The following is a 21,275-nucleotide window of genomic DNA, read 5'->3' as shown; positions in this document are numbered from 1 at the left end:
ACACGAGCGCACGATATGGCATCGCATCGCGTATCTCTGGCTCATATAATAAACGAGATTACGATCGTGATTAGCAGAGCTCGGAGCTGTGGCATACGGCGGCGAGATGTGCACTTATCAGTTGCGTGGAATGTGCGGATGGATGTGCGGGTGGCTGTCTCTTCGAGTTACCTGTGAGGCGACAACTGTTGGCAGTTGGCAGTCTAGTCCGATCGCGGGCCACAGTGAGAGTGAACGTGAGGACACCTTGGCGAACGGACGGATCTCGCAAGGACCTCGAAAGTTATTTTCTGTTGAGTAAATTTGATCAATAAATCTGACAAAATGGCAGGTAAGATACAATTTAAAGCCAAGCGCTTAATGTTGAAGTGTAAATGTTGCCTCGATCAAGTTCAGCGTTTAACCAAAGTTTTGGGATCTGGTTCAAGATCCAACAGCTATAACCACAAATTGCCTTCGCTCTGCCGATTGCAAATGCAGTTCGGTTCACATTACATGTGTTGTCGCAACAACTTGCGGCAGTATAAAGCATAAAGCTATGTCAATGGGCTAATCTGGGCTAATATGAAAGGCGCCTCTTTGTCCGCATCCCAATTGATAATTGATAAGCTTCTTGATCACTTTCAGTCGAGGCGCGCACTGTGCTCTGGTATATGACTTTCATAGGATTCATTGTCAACTATATGCTGCGAATCAATCTGAACATCACCATTGTGGACATGATTGCCGGCGTCGATGGACCACCCGCTGCACTCACCTCCAACCTGACCAATTCCACAAGCAACTCGGACCTGGCTTCCGCCTCACTTGTCGAATCCATTCAGAACGACAGCGCACGCACTCAGCGTTATTCGTGGGAGCGTCAGTTTCTCGATTGGGCAAATGTGAGTACGAGCCGAGCAGCTGCGGGTGAATGTGGCTGGGTGCATGATGCATAAGTGACTCATGCGGCACATGCATGATTTATTTCGGGAATTGATATGATTAACTTAGTTACGCTATTATATAATTCCAAATTGCACATTTAACGCAAAAGAACGGCTATCTGCGGCACGTTGATGCATTGATACCCTTTTATATATTGGAGAATCTTAGAGCACGTAATTGCTTAGTTTGGACAAGTTATCCTGAAAACAGAGAATTTAATTGATTTGTCATGTTATTTAAATTTAAATTTAACAATCAGCTATATGATAAATTGAGCTGAATCGTCCAGCTCTGACAAATGCAGTTCCATGACGTTAGCTTTAAAACTAGAAGATTAGTCTGCTAAGAATCAGACATGGCTATATCCTCTCGACTTTATGGGCACATAAAGCTTTCTCCTCTTGAAAGCTACACACTCGTGACAAAATATAATTCCATCTACGAAAGTTTTAAAAGAGTTCTTAATTTATCTTCTGATAGATTGAATACGAAAGGGATGGATTCCACTGGAACGAAAGAGAACAGAGCAACCTGCTGGGCTCGTTCTTCTGGGTGCATTGGGTTCTACAACTGCCCGGCGGCATTTTGGCACGTAAATATGGAACGAAGCTGGTTTTTGGACTGTCAAATGGTATTGGGGTATTCCTGTGCTTTCTGATACCGATTGTGTCCTACTGGAGTTATGGCGCACTACTTTGGCTGCGAGTGTTCCAGGGATTCGTAACTGTGAGTATTGATAAGAACAGGGAAATATATAAAAAATATTATATATAAACAAAAGAATTTGAACCAAATGGTTCCAATAATAAATAATAAAAAATAAATAATAAATAATAAATAATAAAAAATAAATAATAAATATTGAATAATAAAGAATAAATAATAAATAATAAAAAATAAATAATAAATAATAAAGAATAAATAATAAATAATAAAGATAATAAAGAGATAAATAATAAAGAATGAAGAATAAATAATACAAAATAAATAATAAATAATAAAGAATAAATAATAAATAATAGTTGTAGTTGTATTTATATTAAATTTATCGAATTTTAAGAGCTGCATCGAACACTGCTATTTAAGATTAACTCAACTTATTTGTGATTCACTTTTCCAGGGTTTGGCTTGGCCCTCGATGCATGTGATGACCGCCAAATGGATTCCGCCAAATGAGCGCAGCAAATTCGTGAGCGCCTATCTGGGCAGCTCTGTGGGCGTGGCGCTCTTCTATCCGATATTTGGCTATATCATCGCTTGGACCTCCTGGGAATGGGTCTACTATATTTGCGGCGTTTTCGGAATGCTGTGGTTCGTAGCATGGCAGTTCCTGGTCTATGACAGTCCCGCCCAGCATCCGCGAATCGAGCAGTCCGAGCAGCGTTACATTGAGAAGTCGCTGGGTGCATCGGTGCAGAGCAGCTCGCCGGGACCGACGCCCTGGCGGGAGATTGCCACCTCGAGACCGGTCTGGATGAATGTGGTGGCACAATGGGGCGGCATCTGGGGTCTGTTCACACTGATGACACACGGACCGACCTATTTCCGGCTGATCCATCACTGGAACATACGCGCAGTAGGCAACCTTCTGCAAAATTGGCATTTCACTTTCGGTAATCCATTTTATGACGCTTCTTTTGCAGACCGGCTTCCTGTCGGGAATGCCACATCTGATGCGCATGATCTTTGCCTACGTATTCTCCATGTTTGCCGACTACTTGCTGCGCACGGATCGTCTCAGCCGCACCAATGTCCGCAAGCTGGCAACAGGAGTTTGTGAGTAGTTGGAGCTATTATTTTGTGGCTTAAGCTGAAGGTTTCTATTGCTCGCAGGCTGTGGCGTGAAGGGTGTCGTGGTGCTGGCGCTGGCCTACTTTGGCTATAATGCAACAGCTGCCATTGTCCTGGTGGCCGTGGCCACAATGTTTCACGGCGCGGTCTCCTCCGGCCCGCTTGCCTCGATGGTGGATTTGTCACCCAACTACGCGGGCATAGTGCTCGGCGTCAGTGGCATGATCGGCGGCATGCCGGGCTTCATTTCGCCATTCATAGTGGGAATATTAACCCAGGGCAATGTAAGTGACGCCTCCTCATTAGGCTGTCCATCAGGCACACATTTAAATCCTTCTGTTCTGTCTGTTGCAGCAAACAATTGAGGCCTGGAAGAACGTGTTCATGCTCACGGCGGCTATGCTGATTGGCAGCGGCATCGTGTACGTCCTGTTCTCGGAGTCCACGCTGCAGCCCTGGAACAGTGGCTGCCATGCGCTGCCCGATGCCGGGCTCAAGGAGCTGCAGACGTTCGAGGAGAAGCTGCCCTTGCAGGCCAGTGCAGAAGACGATCCCAATGCGAAGGCCGCGCTCGCAGTCAAGACCAGCGAGGCGTCTGATAAATGATAAGCGCGCTGCGTGTCACTTTTATTGCCATAAGTCCATTTTAGTTATAGCCCCCTATTGTGTGCCCAATTGTGTGAGAAACGGCCAAAGGCAAAGCAAAGTTATCAGAACTCATTTCTATTTGCACACATATTTTGACGGCTAGTGCTAAATTTAAATTAAATTTAAGTAATACACATACACATATGTCTGCTGTCTGCAGCACTCCATAAATTTATTCGCAAACAGGCTCACGATCATTCCATAAACCTGCGAGTGTTTTGTTAAATAAAATGTGGGAACTAAATATACACAAAAGGCTTTAACCGCAACATATTTTATTATCACATATAAAGACCCGTGCACGCAATGTTGGGGAAGCTGCGAATTTGTTTTGCGAATTCGTATACTTGACATCATAAGTGCAAAGATAAGCTAAAGTAAATATTTTGATGTGGCTCCTCAAGCAGATAAACGACCCTACTTATCATATATACGTTGAATTGTGCGAATTGACAAGTGAGAAACAAAAATGATTTAATTGCCAAAAGAAATTTTATTTTGTAATAGTAAAGATTTAGTGAGTAGTAGGCCTTAACAGTAAGCGGGCTCTAGTGGGAAGTAACCCGATACCCTGATACCCGGAATCCTGAGCCGAATCCTGAGCCGAGTTACCTTACAAACATTTGGGCTTCGTATATTCGTATACTTGACATCATAAGTGTGCATAAACCTTACTAAGTATATATATTTTTTACTTTGAATTGTGTCAATCGACAGTGAGAAACAAGAATGATTTAATTGCCAAAAGAAATTTTATTTTGTAATAATACAGACTTAATAAGTTATAGGCTATAGAGAAAGTTTACAAATAAGTTAATAAAACTGTAAGAGGGCTCTAGTAGGAAGTGACAGAAGGAGACATCTCTTACCCCAAAAATTATATATATTCTTGTGTGTTTCTATGCAAAGCAGTCTCTCAGTTTTAAATTTATCCTCTTGAAACATTGAAACATTAGGTCCGTCTTTATTTTGCAGGCAGTACCGAAGGAGGAACCAGCCGGATCGGAGTACTTGGCTTTTACGAGCTTTACTAATACAAGGGTATCAAATATTTGGTGTGCTGAAGGTAGTCATACTTTATAGTTTTTGAGTTAACTTTAGAAAATATAAACATGTTAAGAAATTTAATTCTTTTGTCTAAGAAATTCTTTCAAATATTTAGATTATAGAAAAGTATTTTAAAATAAATTAACATTTTAATTAAGTATAGCTATTCTTTTGAAAGATATAAATTTTTTTTCCAAAACAAATAACTTTTTGGTATTAACATAAATTGAGGACTAACTTAATTGAAACTGTGGATGCGGATGCATAGCCGCGGGATAAACATTTTTCAACATTATCTATTTGATCCGCACATAAAACTGTTTGGCTAGACTTATTGACTTAAATTTCAATAATAATAGTTCTCACAATTGCAATCTATTCGCTGTTGAAAAAGTTAACATAGGAACTATATTTCAAGTATGTTGATTTACATTCTATTTAAAAATATTTAAAGTTTATTACACAAATTCAGATATTTTACCAAAGACAATATAAACACAAGCTTGTCCCTTTTATTCGATGTTAGGCACAATAATTTATTGGTTGATTGCATAAGTCTGAGCTGAACAGATTCAAGAGGTGCATGCGTCCGTCTGAAGACCCCAATGAACTCCAGTTAATAATTGTAATTTAAATCAAAGCTGATTGAAGCGTAAAATCGTTTTTGCCCTTACACGATGCACAGACGCATTCGCATTACGATACTCAGCTGGCCGCTCTCATTACTCATACCACAAGGTGTACAATTGGATGCGGATGCCAGGGCCTGGCCGACGGTGCGGAGAGTCGTCCTTTTGACATTGGCAGTTGGCAGTTGGCAGTTGGCAGTTGTTTGGTGATTCGAAGTCATCTTGGTTTTTTCTCGCATTCATTTCATTGGCGTCCATTTCGGATTGCACTCCAGGGAGTCGTAGATGCCACTGCGCCCAGTCAGTGGGCCACTTCACGCACTGCCCTTTACGGCGCCTCATCCAGTTTTGGGCACTCGCCTAATCCAGTCAATGTCTTGTCACTTGATCCGCCAGCCCGGGCAGCTAAGTCAAAAAACTGATAGAGATTAATTGGTTTCCCGTTACACGATTCGTTTCCAGCATTCATAATGGGCTGCAAAACGAAGGTGCCATCAGCCGACAGACGAATGCCGGCTCCAATAATGCGATTATTTCACATCATCAAGCGGCTCGCTTAGAGGGCGAAATCCGAACTGGAAATTGAAAAAAAAACACAGGGTTCCAGTTTTTCAACTGTAACTGTGCATGTAACTGTGAATGTAACTGTGAATGTAACTGTGCATGTAACTGTAGCTACCACTCTCATAATCTGATCGTCTTTAAATTTCCATTCCGTTATTTATTCATATAGGAAATTATCGCTTATTTAATCGCATATTCGAATGCCAGCGAGCTCTCGCCAATCCTCATTGAATGTGAAGTGTGCTTAGCGTATTTCCTCCCCCTCTCGCCATTTTGCATTGTACTTACTCGCATTTCCGTTGCCATTTCGTTTATCAGCCGACGTGTTTTCCAAGCCAATTCTTAAGAGACACCGTTGTTCCCCTTACCGTTGCCGTTGCCGTTACCGTTGCTGTAAACAACGGTTATCTGCAGGGCCTTCAAACAAAGAGCCAAACAAAGAGCCCGCTAAACCGCTAAGCGCGACTTCAGAAGAGCCTGACAACAACAATAACAAGCGACTACATTAAACAAAAAAAATAACATAAACAAAAAAAAAAGGAAAACAAAAAAATTTTGCGTTCGTATAATAAATGTAGCACGGATTTGCGAAATTCCGCTGGAGCCAAAGTCGGGGACTGAACTGAGAAAAAAAAAATTCCCTGGCAGGCAGGAAGTAAATTCAATCGTAAACAACGCAATCAAAAATTCATTCAAACGAAGCATTAACGCTTATTCCGTTTAGCCAGCCCCCCTGAAGTCGCTGCTGGTGTGGGAGGGTGTGGGAAGGGTGTATGGGGGTGTAAGGGGGTGTGGCCCGGGATTGGGCTCGTTTGTCTCGCGCTGTCTCATTGTCAAAATGCAACAGGGCGGGTGCTCGAAAAGCCAAAAAGCGTGCAGTTGCCAGGGCGGGGTTTATACCCTTACCAACTTGACACAAGCAAACGGGTATATAAAACTAAATAAATCAAAATATTAAAAAATAATTTAGGCATTTGTTTTGTTTAAAAGAATATTCTTTTAAGGTATAAAAATATTAATTAAATAACATAGGCTTTTGTTTTGTTATATTCCTTATTGGTATAAAAATATTAATCAAATTATTAAGGTTTTTGTTCTGATTAATAAAAAATTTTTTTAATGTTTACAAATATTAATAAAATTAATTTATGCTTTTGTTGTGTTTAAAAGAATATACTTTTAATGTTTAAAAATATTAATAAAATAATTTAGTTTTGTATAAAATAAGGTTTACAAAGTATTCTTTTAATATTTCAAAATATTGATAAAATAATTTAGTCATTTGTTTTGTTTAAAAGAGTATTCTTTTTAAGGTGCTGGATTTCTGTTTTGTTATTAGTTCAAAATTTTAGGTCCGGGTATCTTAGAGTCGGTAAGCCCTAAAATATTTTGCATGCATATATTTTTTTTAATTTTCAATGTTTTTTTTTGCGCCACTTAGGCAGGTACATTTGTTATGTGGGCACGAGCGACTCGCGAGTATTTTTTTGTAGTTCCGGGCACGTCGGTTCATAATTTTCCATTTCCATTCAAAGGCCACGTTAAATGAAACCACGCAGAGCCGCGAATAAATTGTGCACTGTGCGCCCCGCGAGTACGGATGAATATGTGCGAGGATGCGTGGGGCTGGGCGCTCAGGATTGTTTGTACTGCATACCTGTTTGCATGGGAAATTCAGGGGCACGTGTGCACACTCACATGTGCGTGTGTGTGTGTGTGTGTGTGTGGATAACGGGACCGGCGGCATTCTGTAACAATGCTCGTGGCGTATAAGTATCTGTGGCAATAAATTTAATTTGCCCAGCAAAAACATCGCAAATCCATTTTTTATGCCATAAATTCCTTAGTTCCCATGTGCATTGGGCTTGCAACGGGATTAATGGATGTGCGAACATGCATATAAAGTCGAAGGTAGGCAAAAAAGGGAAAGGTATACCCGAATACCTGTTTAAAAGTCTCCACTTTGGAGATCATTTTAGACTTGTTCAAATAGAAAATGATTTTTAAGCGAGTCTGAAAATTTACTCGTCTATTAAAAAGGTCAAACCAAGTATTAACATTTTTGAGCTATACTCCATTAGGTGGTGAAAAAATATCTAACTTATATAGTGCTACGGCCTCCATAGGTAGACCACTTCTACCCTTCTCCAAGCCCCGATGCCACGCCCATCACTTTCTACAAATCTTAAAAGTCGGGGATTTCACCAATTACAGTTGGAGAGTCACTGTTTTGGTCACTGTTTGGTAACAGTCTTAGAGTCAGCAACAAAAAAATCAAGAAAACTATTTTTGGTTGATTTGAACATAAACATTCTCTTTTATTAAATAAAACAACTATAGTTAAGATATAATAATTAAATAGTTGTAGATATCAGTTACAAGTTCACAAATCAGAATGTTTTAGTTTCGCATGTGTCATTCAGTTATTGAAAGACCATATAGAGAACTAGCGGGTATAACCCGGCCTTGCCCGTGGCACGTATGTTATAAAATCAAAAAAGCTTTGAAAATGATTTTAAAACTGATCGGACGGGAATCAAACAACTTTTATGCAAATCGGAAAACTCTTAAAATTCACCAAAAAAATCTTAAAAATGCATTTTCCACCGAAGGAGTTTAGATTTTGCGAGAAATGTGAAACACTTCTCTAATGATTTTTCTTATAGATCTTTGGAAATAAGTTTGAACACAAAACGTCATCCACCAAATCTTCGACCCCCATTTGCACCAAGGAGGGATGGATTTTTCAAAAAGTGTGAAACACCCCTCAAATGAATTTGAATATATGTAGATCTTTGAAAATTAGTTTGGGGCCGATCGGATGGTAAACAAAAAACTTTCATACAACCGTTTTCCGCCAATTTACCACTCTTGCGGGTGGAATTTCGCAAATCGCTGAAATAAGTATTTATTAAGTTCTTATGTAGAGCTTTAAAAATAAGTTTGAAGCAAATCGGACACAACTTAAAACGCCGCCCAAAAAATCTTTAAATCGCATTCCCCCCGAAGAAGTTTGAATTCTGCGAAAAGTGAGAAACACGTCTCAAATGATTTTTCATATAGATCACTGGAAATGAATTTGAGCGCAAAACGTCACCCACCTAATCTTTGACCTCCATTTCCACCAAGGAGGAATGGATTTTCCTAAAAGTGTGAAACACCCCTCAAATGAATTTGAACAAAGATCTTTGAAAATAAGTTTGAGGCCAATCCGATGGTAAACAAAAAAGTTACATACAAACGTTTTTCTCGATTTTTCCACACTTGCGGGTGGAATTTCCCGAAACCCCGTCTTAACGTGCACCTACATCACTTAAGGTAGCTACAGTGAAAATTTCAGCTTCCTAGCTCTTACGGTTTGGGCTGTGCGTTGATCACCAATCAGTCAGTCAGTCAGTCAGTCAGTCAGTCAGTCAGTCAGTCAGTCAGTCAGTCAGTCAGTCAGTCAGGACAAACAGTTTTATATATAGAGATTATATTCTATAACATTGAGAGTTACTTTTTATACCCAATTTTGAGTTATAATTATATTGTAAAATCAAATTTCGCCTGTAAGTGTGGAAAAATCGAGAATATCACGTTATTATGAAACTATTTTTGTTAGTTCCTCACTTTTTGGAAAATCCATCCGTCCTTGGTGAATGATACTCTTGGGTGGTAAATGCGGGTCAAATTATTAATGAACGAAAGATTACTTTTCGGTTTCAAGCTTCTCTCCACTCGACTAACATGGATGGAAGCCGTTGAATCCAACTATTGGTTCTTTATTCGATGGAAAGATATTTTCAAATAGAAGTGAAGTTCAAGATAGTACGGGCAGAGTTCAATTTTCCACGAGAGGAAACTGGGGGAAAAAGTAATATTTATAAAATTTATAGCACAAAACTCGCTAGATTTATTATATGGATTACAGTTAAGGATCATATATTGTTCATATATTAAACTCGTGCAGAGGACTGATACCACTTCAGACCTTTAATCAAATATTTTTAAAGTCTATAAGGCGCATTAGATTATTATACATATACATATACTCTATATACTCTACAATATTATTTAAGTAAAATCAAGAGAGAAGAAATGTACGGGTTGGAGAAGCGGGTTTGGTTTGTTTTTCGGATCATTGAGTGCTCTGAAATGCTGACTTTTGAAATGTGGACTTGTTCATTAGGTATCATCAAATATTCAGGTATGGGCAGCATATATAATCTTTAATTTAGCCAGCGTACTTAAGGTGCACATCTGTCTTGACGCCCTTACACGGAGCAGGACCTGGCTGGGTCCCATTTAATGAAAGTACCCACTCCAGAAGACAAACGCCCACTCAATCATAAATATTATTAATAATGTGTGCGGTTGCGGTTTGTGAGTTTTGTGGCTTTTCTGAGTTTCGTGGGTTTTCTGCGTTTTGTGTGTGTGTTTTGCTCTCTTTGCACTGCGAGAGCCTTCGGGCTAACTAACTTATTTAGTTTAGTTTGCAGCGAGAACTAAACTTCAGTTGCCAAAACTTGCTCCACGGCCAACTTTGTGGGGTCTGTTTGAATTGGCGAAACGAACAAGTTTTTGGAGAATTTGTGAACCAATATTTGATATGTGAGTATATACTATACACAAAGCTAATAGATACACACTTGCACTCTGGTGCTGTCATCTTTATGCCATATCTGTCTGGCTCATATTCGAGTCTTAAATATGAAAGCCACTTTGCACTTTGCTCCAGTCGAGCCCAAATTAAAGTTGTCACATTAGGCAAATGAACGAGCCGCCTGCAAATTCATCCACTCGCACACTCGTGGGATTGGTTGTGGGGTCTGGGCGTGGGTGTAGGTTTGTGTGTGTGCCAGTTAAAAGCATCGCTCCGCGTTTTAATCTTGAAGAAATAACTTTGGCGTTGGCGATGATAAATCATAAACAGCCCCAAACCGGCATAGAAGACGCTCAGTTGGCCCCGCTCCGGCTGGGCCTCGCAGCAGGACACGTCGCCAGGACGTGGTCGCCAGGACTCACGGACCGAGAGCAGCAATATGTGAATATGTTATTTGTTTTGGGAATTGTGAAAATCTCAACAGGTCCCCGCACTTTGCATATTATTTTTAATACGAGTTCAACAACAAGTCGTGCGCATTCAGCCAACTCCGTCTCCGACTCCGGCTCCAGTTTCAACTCCATCTTTGGTTTTCGAGCTTAAATTTGGGGTCCTGTCGGGTCAGCTTGGTAATTACCAGTGCCCGCTTCTGTTGCGGCTCCGGTTCTCGTGGCTTGCCACTACACGAACCCACAAAGTTGGTTCGTCCTGTTTGCCTAGACATTCCTCGAGCGGGCCACATTCCACAGCGCGGGGCACTCATCATCTGCGCAAATATTTGTACACTCATATCCTCATGATGTTGGCTCTTTGAAATTAAAAGAAAACGCCGAGAGACTGTGGAAACTCACAGCCTTTAATGCGTATTGTTATGCAGACACAATTTGCATTCACTACTTTTTTGATTCCCATACTGATTGCTTTCGGTTGTCATTAGCAGGTGAAAGTAAAGGAGTACATAGGTTGTCAGAGTCTTCCTTAGGTTGGTGTAGGTTGTGAAATCAACAGTGTCTGGCATATTCGACTTTTTAGTACACTTCTCAATTCAGCTGAAAGACAAGCTAAGGCTAATTCTTCTCCTCATTTAATTTAAATTTTTTCTTTTAAACTTTGGTGGGATTAGGAATATGCGATAACTATTCTAATAAATTTAAAAATCTGAATTCATATTAATGTTTTTAATTGTTGTCGCAAAGGACACTTTGTTATTTTTTATTAAACAGCTGCACGTACGATATAGCCATGCCTGTTTGACTTTTTATCCTTTATCCTGACTGTTTCTGTCCAATCTAGTCTCTCAGTTTTAAGGCTATTGTTGCATTTGTTGCAGGTAGCACAAAAGTGCACATAAACTTTGGTATTTACACAAGTTTGGGTGCCACATTTAAACGCTGCAAAATATCATAAAGATCGGACTCTAAGCACCGATGCTATTCAAGAATGCATTTCCCATGTGGACCGAACGGAGCATCAAGCGACGTGTGTGTGTGTGTGTGTATGTGTGTTTGCATGTTTGTATGTCTGTAACAAAAAGCTAGTATGTCTGACAGTAGCACGTCGCTGGGTTTGTTGCATCCTAGTCGGCCACTCTCGAATACAGCACTTTTACTTGTTCTGGTTCTATTTCAAAACACACTTCCACTTTGAGCAAAATATTAAAATCAGACTTGTGCTCCTATAGGAAATCAATATTGAGTATACGAATTAGCAAATATATCTTATATCTTAACAACATTTGATAACTACACCAAATAGCCCCAATTACATTAAATGGGGCTTATCCATGGTTATTTCCCTTTTCATATATGAGTGCAACACGGAAAGATCAAAATTTCTTGGTTTGATCTAAATTTGTAGATATAAATTATTTAGTTTAAGTCCATTAGAATAACTGACTTCCATGCTGATAAATTTCGCAGTTGGGCAGCTGGATTGCGTTGCATCGAGATTGCCTTTTATGCGTCCGGTGCATTATTCATGAGTGCATGCAAATTGAATAGCAAGTGGAACACGTAAATTTCGTTCAACACACACACACATTCACACACACACACTCACTAAGAGCTAGAGCTGTGGGCGGGGGCAACATGTTGTGCTCCATTGTCTTGTTGGGCTGTCAATGCGGATTACTCGACCAGAGTCGGGGCAACACATTCCACATTCCACATTCCACGGCCTCTCCGTGAGTTTACCTTTAGGAAAGCATATGCACAAGTTCAATTCCCCCGATGAACATTCATTCTGATTATGCACACCACACACACACACATATCTATATGTGTGTGTCTTTTACCCGTACACACATATGCAGATATGAAAAGTGTATTTTCCGCAGTCAAAGATCCGAGTAGTTCTGGTTTCTGGGGCAGCATCTTCGGCCGTATCCGGGCGCAGCAAAAACAAGAGCCAAACTGCGAAGATTCAATTAACCGTCGCACAAAACCCACAATTCAAATGTTGACGGCACATTTCGGCTTTATTAAATTATCATTCGATTATGCCATTATGTTTTCGATTGCACTGGGATTCGTATTGGTATTCGTATTGGTATTGGTATTGGACCAGGACTGGGACCGGCAATGCCAATTGCAATTGCCATTGAAGGGCTGGAGCATGATGTCGCTGCTTTTACTTAATGGCACATCCGGCGGAAGTTTAATGATACTTTGCCTCCGGCTAGGGTTGTTGCCAACTTGGCGAAAACTCAAGGAACCCCTTTTCCGCACATCTTCCGACCCTTTCTTTAAACTGTAGATACATGTGTGCCCCGGTTTTAATGCTGCGAAAATTGCTTTGTGATGAAAGTATCTGGCGCATTCCATATGAAATATGTACACCCATATCCATTAAATGTAACTGTTATGATCTCACGTACTGCCATTTTGGGAATTTTAAATATGAAAACTGCTTAAATTGTCCTCAAAATGGGCATTCAAAACGAGCAAAAAGCGCAACAGACATCGCGCATTAGAACAGGTGTGGATAGGAATGGAAATACATATATTTGTATCTGAAAGATGTTGATGTTGTCGGAATTTTTAAAACACAATTTTACAGATTTCCTTGAAGGTTAACTAGTTTTAAAGTAATTATTTACCCATACTACTAATATATAACTTAAGTTAAAGAGTTTATATTGCCTTAATATCATTTTTAATATTAGTTACATGGATGTATTTGAAGAAATTAAATTGAAGAATATAATATATATAATATAATATATATATAATAAATATGAAATTGTTTTTTTATTACTGTTTGAAATCTTGAAGATCGTTTTAAATTATTTTTATATTATTTTAAAAACGTCGTGTGCTGTTCTTTGCTTTATTGTAATTATTTTATTCTTAATTTTAATTTGTTTGTTTTTATTTATTTATTTATTTATTAATTGCATTGCTGATAGCAATTTATCAGTTTATCTTAAATAAAATAATATTATCTATTTTTATTTTTTTGTCCCTTTTTATACCATTAGTGAAGTTAGTTACACTAATAAAGTTATTTTCCAACTTTCTAATTTTTTTAAAACCTCAATTCTCAACCAGATGATAATACGATTTTAATCGAATTTTAGATTGTTTCTATGGATTTTTCCTATGTGTGCTATATGAGATTAAAGGAATTTGATATTCGTTAGGAGAATATAGCAATTATAGCAACTTGGCTGTTGATCAAGAATATAATTACTTTATGGGACCAGAGATTATTCCTTTTTCCCGTTATTTAAGTTACTTTTGGATATGTTTTATAGCTGCTCAAAACAATTTGTTGCAAAACTGCAAATTCTCCAGTTTCCATATCAAGTTGCCATTGTCACATATTTTTTTTGGTTTATTTCCTGTTGTGGATCGGCAATTCAGCCCCAGCTTCAATTGCACCAATTTGCCAATGAATGGCCACTTCTAACTTCCCTTTCCGTGCTCAAACTTCATCCGCAACCCTTTTCAGGGCTGTGTCCAGCATCGGAGTCGGCTTCGGCGTCGGCGTCGACGCTGACGTCCATCACTTTGTATACCTTTGGGTGTTGGCCAACGCCAATCAAGCGCAAAACCATTTTTGACATGGTTCGACATGCGAACGGCTGGACAATAGGACAACGAGGCGAGCTGCCAACTGGTTGGCCAACCAAAACCAGCCAGGCATAGCATAGCAGGAGCAGTAGCAGGAGCAACAAGGACTTGCCATCTGGCTGCCTGGACAATGACAATTCAATTACAGAAATGAAAATAGCGCCAGGCATAAAAATCAAATAAAAGCAGCATAAAGTCCGGATAAGCAAATAAAATCAGTGGGCAATGTGCCGGCCGGGCCGTGCTCAGCCCCGGCAAAAATGGTTGACCACTTTTCGGCCGACGTTTTGTTTTTGATTAAGTTCCCTCTCCTGCTGATTGGGTGAACCTGGCGCTTGGTTTTGCGGTCAATTGCCAATTGGCGCCATACGCACGTAGAGCACGTTGCGCCCCCTTCTAACCTGGCCGTCAGGGTCGCGCATAAAGTTCCCACGCACAACCTGGGAGTGGGGGGCTGTGTCATTGCCAATGGGCGAACGGAAGTGAAAATCGACAGAAAAGCAAATTAATTTGGCTAAAAGTGCATGCAATGGTCATTTCACAGATCCTTCGACTATGACTCCGGCTCCGGCTCCCGCTCCGGCTCTGGCTCTGTGGTTGTGGCTATTGCGGTTGACACCTAATACAAGCTCATCTGGCTAAAAACAGCCGACTTGTGGCTTTAAGTCACGACTAAACCGAACAAACCGAACGGGGGGCGTTTGTTATTGAAAATTCATAGCCAAAAATTTATTCATGGCCTGTCCCTGGCTCTTGGGGCATTAATATTTAAGCAGCCCCGTCCGACTGTGACTCCTGTCCGGGTCACCTTTGCGGAGCCGTCACAAACTTTCTGCGGCCACCGAGCTGTCAGTAACAACGTCTCGAGGACATGAGGGCGCACTTTTTACGGCTTTAAGTTTTGCGCTGCCTATTTTCTCTGTTACAGTGGTTTTCATATTTCAAAGCGAATAAATACGTGCTTATATAACTCTAGCAAATTAAAATTGGAAAAATGAATCCAGCTTAGATAAATTCAAAATGTTTGGTATTCAAGTAAAACATATACACTAGCGTCTTTTAACACCCGGCTATGCCCGGCCAGGGTTTTTTTCTTAATGTTTTCCAAACGTTTTCATAAACTCCGTGCACATACAGTATAATTTTTTCTCGGTGGAAAATGCGGAAATTGTCACTTCAGTTTCCTTCTGTGTTGGGAAATTCGACCTACAAGTGTGCAAAAATTACAGAAAACGGTTGTATGAAATTTGTTTGGTTGTCATTCGGCCCTAACCTCATTTTTTAATATCTTTAATGATTTTCTTTCACTCTTTTTGGCAAATCCATTCCCCCTTGGTGGAAATGGAGAGCAAAGGCTTTTGTGAAAGTTCATTTGAACATGTTTAACACGTTTCTCAAAAACCACGCCGTTTGGGTGAAAAATACGTATCAACGAAAGTTTATCATTCGGCTTCGCATCACAAGACTTGGTAAGGCCGGAAAATATCAGCTTCTAATTTGTATTGGAAAGTTGTCTTAGATTATATGGCACGTGTTCGTTTTTTTACAAAAATTTTATAATTTTCTCAATATTATCTTTTAATAGGTTGTTGGTAAGGTGAGTTGAATGCCATGGAGGATTTGTGATATGTTTTCGATTGAATCAATACGAGCCTCGTCACACTGTGCAGTCCGACCCTTCCTTCTGCCATCGTGGTTGGAGTCGTCTTTTAACCCGTCTGACGCTCGCATAATGTCGCAAAATGTTCAAACTACACATTAATTTTTGATAAAATGGCTTTCGACTCACTGGAAAATTGTCTCAGTGCCATTGCCAGTTGGGTCAATTGCAGTATGTCTGGTTATTTTTGGGGGTTTCCACTTAAAGGCGAAATAAAACGATATTGGAAACGGGTCTCAGCACGGCGGAGTCCACATATTTTCACATTTAACATTTAATTTCAACTGTCTTATAAGTTTCGTACTTGGTTAAGGGTTCTCGATCTCACGACATTATTCGACTGAATCAAATTTGGCTGTATTATGTGTTTATTAATGCAATTTTTCGAGTTTTTCATGGCATTTGAAGGTATTTGGGCAAGGCTTTTGGCCTGGAGCTGTGGCTGTGGTTGTGGCAGGTGGCCATTCGGCTAACAAAAATTCATTTATTTTCATTTATTGTTTCACATTTCCCACAGGACGACGGGAGTTGCAATTACCGCAGTGCTGGAAAAACAGCAAAGAGCACAAGAAATCTACCCAAAATCAAAATGGGGGCGAAAAAAAACTGTGTCCGCGATGCGATGCGTCGCGTCGCGTCGCACAGAGAAAAGTTTCCGTTTTTTTCCTCGGTCGTTTTTCTCGAGAGTGAATTTTATTTACTTTTTACTGCCCAGGAGTGTTCATAATTTTGTTGACTTGTCGTGTAGATTGTAATTTTTACTGCAGGACAAGCGCAAATACATAATTGAATAACAGCAGCCGCGGTCCAAAAGCAAACCCCAAGCTAAATTTCTTTACGGGTTTTGTCATGTTCGTCTGCATAGAAAGGGTGCAGGGCCAGTGTTGGCAGTCGCCGCAAAAGTTTTAATTCAATTTTTTCTGCGTTGTTAACTTGAGACGCAGTCGCTGAAGTTGATTAATTTCGCATTTTTACGCTTGATTATAAGCATAGCCGGGACCTTCGTGAAGGAACTTTCCTCAATTTTGCCTCCTTCACGCACTTGCTGCCAAGTCTTGTGCTTAACTTTCCAGCACGCGAATCTTTTTTCGTGACTAAAATATGGCGTTGAATCCTTTGGGAAATTTCGATATCACACTTTGTTCGTCATGCCTGCGTGTGTGTGCGTGTGTGTGTGTGTGTGTGTTTGCACACAAGCAATTCGTGCTGCCAGAGTTCATTACACATTCGCCCACACACATACAAAGCTAACATACACGCACACACATACATAAAATGAAACAGAATGAAATGTCGAAATGAGCAAAAGTAATGAGAAATGCTCGGGGACGAGCGAAAAAAGGCCCAAGACATGATTAACCCAAACAGGGAGCAGCCAGACAGGGACGGAGACAGAGACAAAGTACATTACACAGCCAAGCACGGCTCCCATATTCCCTTCCCCTCTCTCTCTCTCTCTCTCACCAACTTTCTGTGCGGTTTGCACTCCCACAAAATCATAATTATTACGAGAGCATCAATTTTTAGTAGATGGGGTCGTGATTTCCTGGTCGTTACGTTTCGAGCCAGGCTTCTTGTGGGCGGCACGCCGCAATTAATAATTGGCGGGGGGTGAAGTGTGTCGATAAAATTGCACGTGTGATTTCCAATTAAAGCAAATTACTAGCTCTTCTTCGTGTGCCCTAGACAGAATATATTTCAATGCGAAAAGTCATTTATAATATCTATCGAATCACAGGAGAAGTATTAGAAAAGTGCTCCCTTATCTAATCAATTTATAATTATACCTAACTTCCCGTCGTTAAGAGTATATATTCTGTGTAAATACAATATAATATGCATATACAGTATATATTATATTGTATATTGTCTTTATGTATGTAGTCGAAAGTATCTTTAAGAGCCTTACTGTCATTTATCAGGTTCGATGAGTCATTAATAATAATATTTTTAGTAATTAGTGAAGTGAGTGACTATAGAAATATATAGAATTTTCTTTAATTTACCCGTACTATTTACCCTATACCTATTAACCCTACTTCTAAGGTTATATTTTACATAGACATATGAAAGTGCGCTTGAAGTCCATCGGATTTAAAACAAAAAGTCGAAATCAATGTTTTTCGGCAATTTTAGTCTCGTGGTCAGATGCATTAGGCTGAAAGAGCCATTCAAGAGGGGGGAATTTTACGAAATGTGTGAAACATTTTCACAAGAATCCTGAGGATGAGTATAAGCCTGTGAACCACGTCTCAAATAAATTTGAACGAAGCTCATGGGCATTCAGTTTGGGGCCGATCGGATGGTCAACATTAAAGTTCCATAAAATTCCATAAATTTCCATAAATTTCCCAGAAGTCAGACAAAATTTTAAATTCGTAATTCTTAAGGCCAGTGTTTTCAGAACACATTCCATTTCTTTGAAGTCCATATCTGTTAATTTACAAAAGTTTTGTAGTTATAAAATAATAAATTTTATTTATCATATAATTATAGCAAAAAAAGTCTCTTAAGTTTTTCAATGAATTCTTTTTCCTAAATTTCTTTGAACGAGCTGTACTTGGCTGATCTGCAAACTGCGCTAAGGAGCGAAAGAACTTAATAATTTTTAAATATAGCTAAATTTTAGCTATTAAATAGCTAAAAAGGTAATAAGGTTTGGACTGTGAGTTAATATAGAAGTCGATCGGGACAAACAGTTATATGGAGACTTGCGGTTCTTAAAGCCGCTAACTAACACTAAATTATAAATATCAGATGAAATAAACATTTGTTATGTATTTTTTTTATTTTCAGCGTTTCGAGATAAAGACGATAGATTTTATTCGTTTTCTTTTTCTGGACATGCAGCTATCACTATGTTTTCTATTCTTTCGCTTTGCCAGTGTGTAAATGGATACGATCTTAACACGAACGTGTGTAAAAAAAAAAGAAACAGCTTAAGTATAACGCTCTTGTGTGTTAAAGCTTCTAATTCTGAGCATTTGGAGAAAGTTGGCGAACCGTAACAGAACTGCAAAATCGGTGAAGATTCGTAATACCTAAGAAAGCAGATCATTAATTTGCGTTGCAGAACAGAAGAAGCGGCACCAGAAGAATGTGGCACCAAAGATTTGACGATGAAACGCAAAAGAGGCTGACAATAAATCAAATTGTATCCATTGTTGTGGAAGCTATCCACATGGTCAAAGGTATGTGTAAATGTGAGCATACTTATGCATATACTCGAATGTGTCGGTTAATTATTCAACATATCATTCGATATGATCCCAAATTTGCATATGACAAACAACAAATCAGCAACAATGGTGTTCTATGTAATTACGACAGCAAATGAAGAATCGTCGACAATTAACAGATTTTGATGATGAATCACCTGGTGGTAGGTGGCAGGGGGCAGGGGGCTAAGATGGATTTTTCTTTATGGTCTGGCTGTCAACAGTTGCCAGAGTCAAACGAAGGCCAAAAGCCCCACCAAGCTCAACCCACAGCTCAGCTGGAGGGGATCAGAGATCAGCGATCATCAGACTAGATGGTTGCGATATAAAGCAGTTTCGGTTTATTTGGCAAGCAAGATACTTGTGCATGTAGTACATGGGTTGGGCACTTCAGAGATACGTAGTACATAATGGGTTTGGGTAATTGTAGTTATTGTGGTAATTAGCAATTATAATTACGGTGAATAATTTAATTTAACTTAGCATACAAAGCGCGCGTGCAAATCACAAAGCAGTAAAGCTACCGACTACCGACTGCCCTCCACCTCGGTCGTCGGCTGGGGCCTGGTCTCGAAACGCTGGGTCCGGGTTATGGGCTCCGCCTTGCTCTTGATCAAATACTTGGCGAACTCGGCGGGCGAGCGGAAGGACTTGATGGGAAACTTGCCGAAGCGGCCGTTCGTCTTGGACACCACATAGTAGATGGGATAGGGACCGGGCGTCATCTGGACGGGCAGCGCCTCCATGGGACTGGCGCTAGGCTCGAGCGGGAAGTGCAGCTGCTTCTGCTGCTTTATTTTCAGCTTCTGCTTGGGAAAGGCTTTTAGTTCGGGCGTGTACGAGAATTTCAAGGCGGGCTGCGATGCTTCACCAGTGGCGATCCTCGCGGGACGCATGCGCTTCGAGTCCACATACAGACGCTGGCGTGGTCGTTGCGCGCCCGGACGCAGCGTTTGGATCTGGAAGAGCTCCGAGTTCGTTTGGCTGCCCGTGCGGTCCTGCTTCAAGGGCAGCTCCAGCGGACTGACCCGTATGACCTTTTGCGTTTTGTTCTCAATCTCAATCACATCCTCCTTGATGACCTCCTCGGGCTGCTCGGGCTGCTCGGCCCAGCTGATGCCCAGCATCAGCGCGCCCAGCGTCACGACCAGCAACTAAAAGAGTCCAAGCAAAAGACAATTCCCAATTAAGACACCCCACCAAATGGGCATCAATCAAATTACCAAATGTCGTCGAGTGCCAAACATCTTGTAAGCCACAAATAGAATAATATGTAGATAGCGCTAAAAGCGTTTGCTGCTTCTTGTTCCGTGCCTGGTTCTGGTTATGCTTCCAGCTGCGATCTGCTCCCACTCCGGGCTTGCGACTTTAGTTAAATGCTGCCGTTTGACGACTGAGCTCCGATCGTTGCTGCCAGCGGCGCTGTAAGCTTCTCAGCAGTAGTTGTTCTTGCCCTTCCCTTCCCCTGTCTGTCTCTCTCTATCTCTCGCCCCCTTTCCCGCTGATATACATATTCTCCTAATGAAGTGGCCTTTTGTTGTTCGCGCTTCGCTTCTAGAGATTTGTTATGTGGCAGCAGCCACAACAAATTATGAGCCAAATTCATGTAGAGGCAAAGATTATAAGTTTCGCATTCACCTGTTCAACGCGTTCTCGCGAGTCTAACAACTTGATCATTAAATTTGCGACGCTTGTCTAAAAATGCGCTACCGATCGATAACAGACATGACGTATTTAGTTTATTTTTAGCAAGTTCTACTTCCTCAATTCCCCATTCATAGGCATAGGTATTTCCAATACAACAAGAAAGTTATATGGACTTTTGTATGCGTAATATATACGTAATTATATACGTATTATAACGTATTTATAGCTTCAACCTCCATAGTCCTCGCACGATTTGGAAGGTGTCTAAGCCTCTTTTCCGGAAAGGATGTTAACTATGTTAATTGCGATTTCTTTTTGTAGTTATCTTACAATAAAAGAATTTCCAATAAGAAAAGTTTTAAATTTAGAATAACATACAATTATATTTTATTTAAAGCAATATTGAACAGAAGAAAGACTTTCTATTTGCAATCTTGACCTATTTATATAATCATGTTGGCAATCAAATATTCATTAGAATTTATT

The 21,275-nt window shown here is 40.2% G+C and overlaps 2 protein-coding genes across 3 annotated transcripts; one reads left to right on the top strand and one right to left on the bottom strand.

Moving 5' to 3' along the window:
• The first annotated feature begins 145 nt into the window (after positions 1–145).
• Positions 146–3,621, top strand: NaPi-T (Na[+]-dependent inorganic phosphate cotransporter). Its single transcript, XM_064687372.1, has 7 exons — positions 146–331; positions 628–884; positions 1,408–1,653; positions 2,048–2,503; positions 2,571–2,703; positions 2,761–3,002; positions 3,073–3,621. The coding sequence occupies exons 1-7, from the start codon at positions 325–327 to the stop codon at positions 3,322–3,324; spliced, it is 1,593 nt and encodes a 530-aa protein (XP_064543442.1). The 5' UTR covers positions 146–324; the 3' UTR covers positions 3,325–3,621.
• A 15,839-nt stretch (positions 3,622–19,460) lies between these two features.
• On the bottom strand, positions 19,461–20,548 carry LOC135431617 (uncharacterized). 2 transcript variants are annotated; one of them, XM_064686837.1, is made up of 3 exons: positions 20,366–20,548; positions 20,014–20,296; positions 19,753–19,948 (listed from the first exon to the last, which is right to left on the bottom strand). In XM_064686837.1, exons 1-3 carry the CDS (start codon positions 20,387–20,389, stop codon positions 19,899–19,901), a joined length of 357 nt encoding a protein of 118 aa, XP_064542907.1. In that variant the 5' UTR covers positions 20,390–20,548; the 3' UTR covers positions 19,753–19,898. The 2 variants fall into 2 exon arrangements, with proteins under 2 accessions (XP_064542906.1, XP_064542907.1); XM_064686836.1 differs by having other exon boundaries at positions 19,461–20,296; positions 20,366–20,546.
• Between the last annotated feature and the right edge of the window lie 727 nt (positions 20,549–21,275).

Source organism: Drosophila montana, unplaced genomic scaffold (genome assembly GCF_035044405.1).
Source record: "Drosophila montana isolate Dmon_TW-CO22-7 unplaced genomic scaffold, ASM3504440v1 contig_3200_1, whole genome shotgun sequence".
In the NCBI taxonomy this organism is placed as follows: domain Eukaryota; kingdom Metazoa; phylum Arthropoda; class Insecta; order Diptera; family Drosophilidae; genus Drosophila; species Drosophila montana.
The sequence above is the reverse complement of the archived record's forward strand: the minus strand, read 5'-3'. Positions and strand labels throughout refer to the sequence as shown.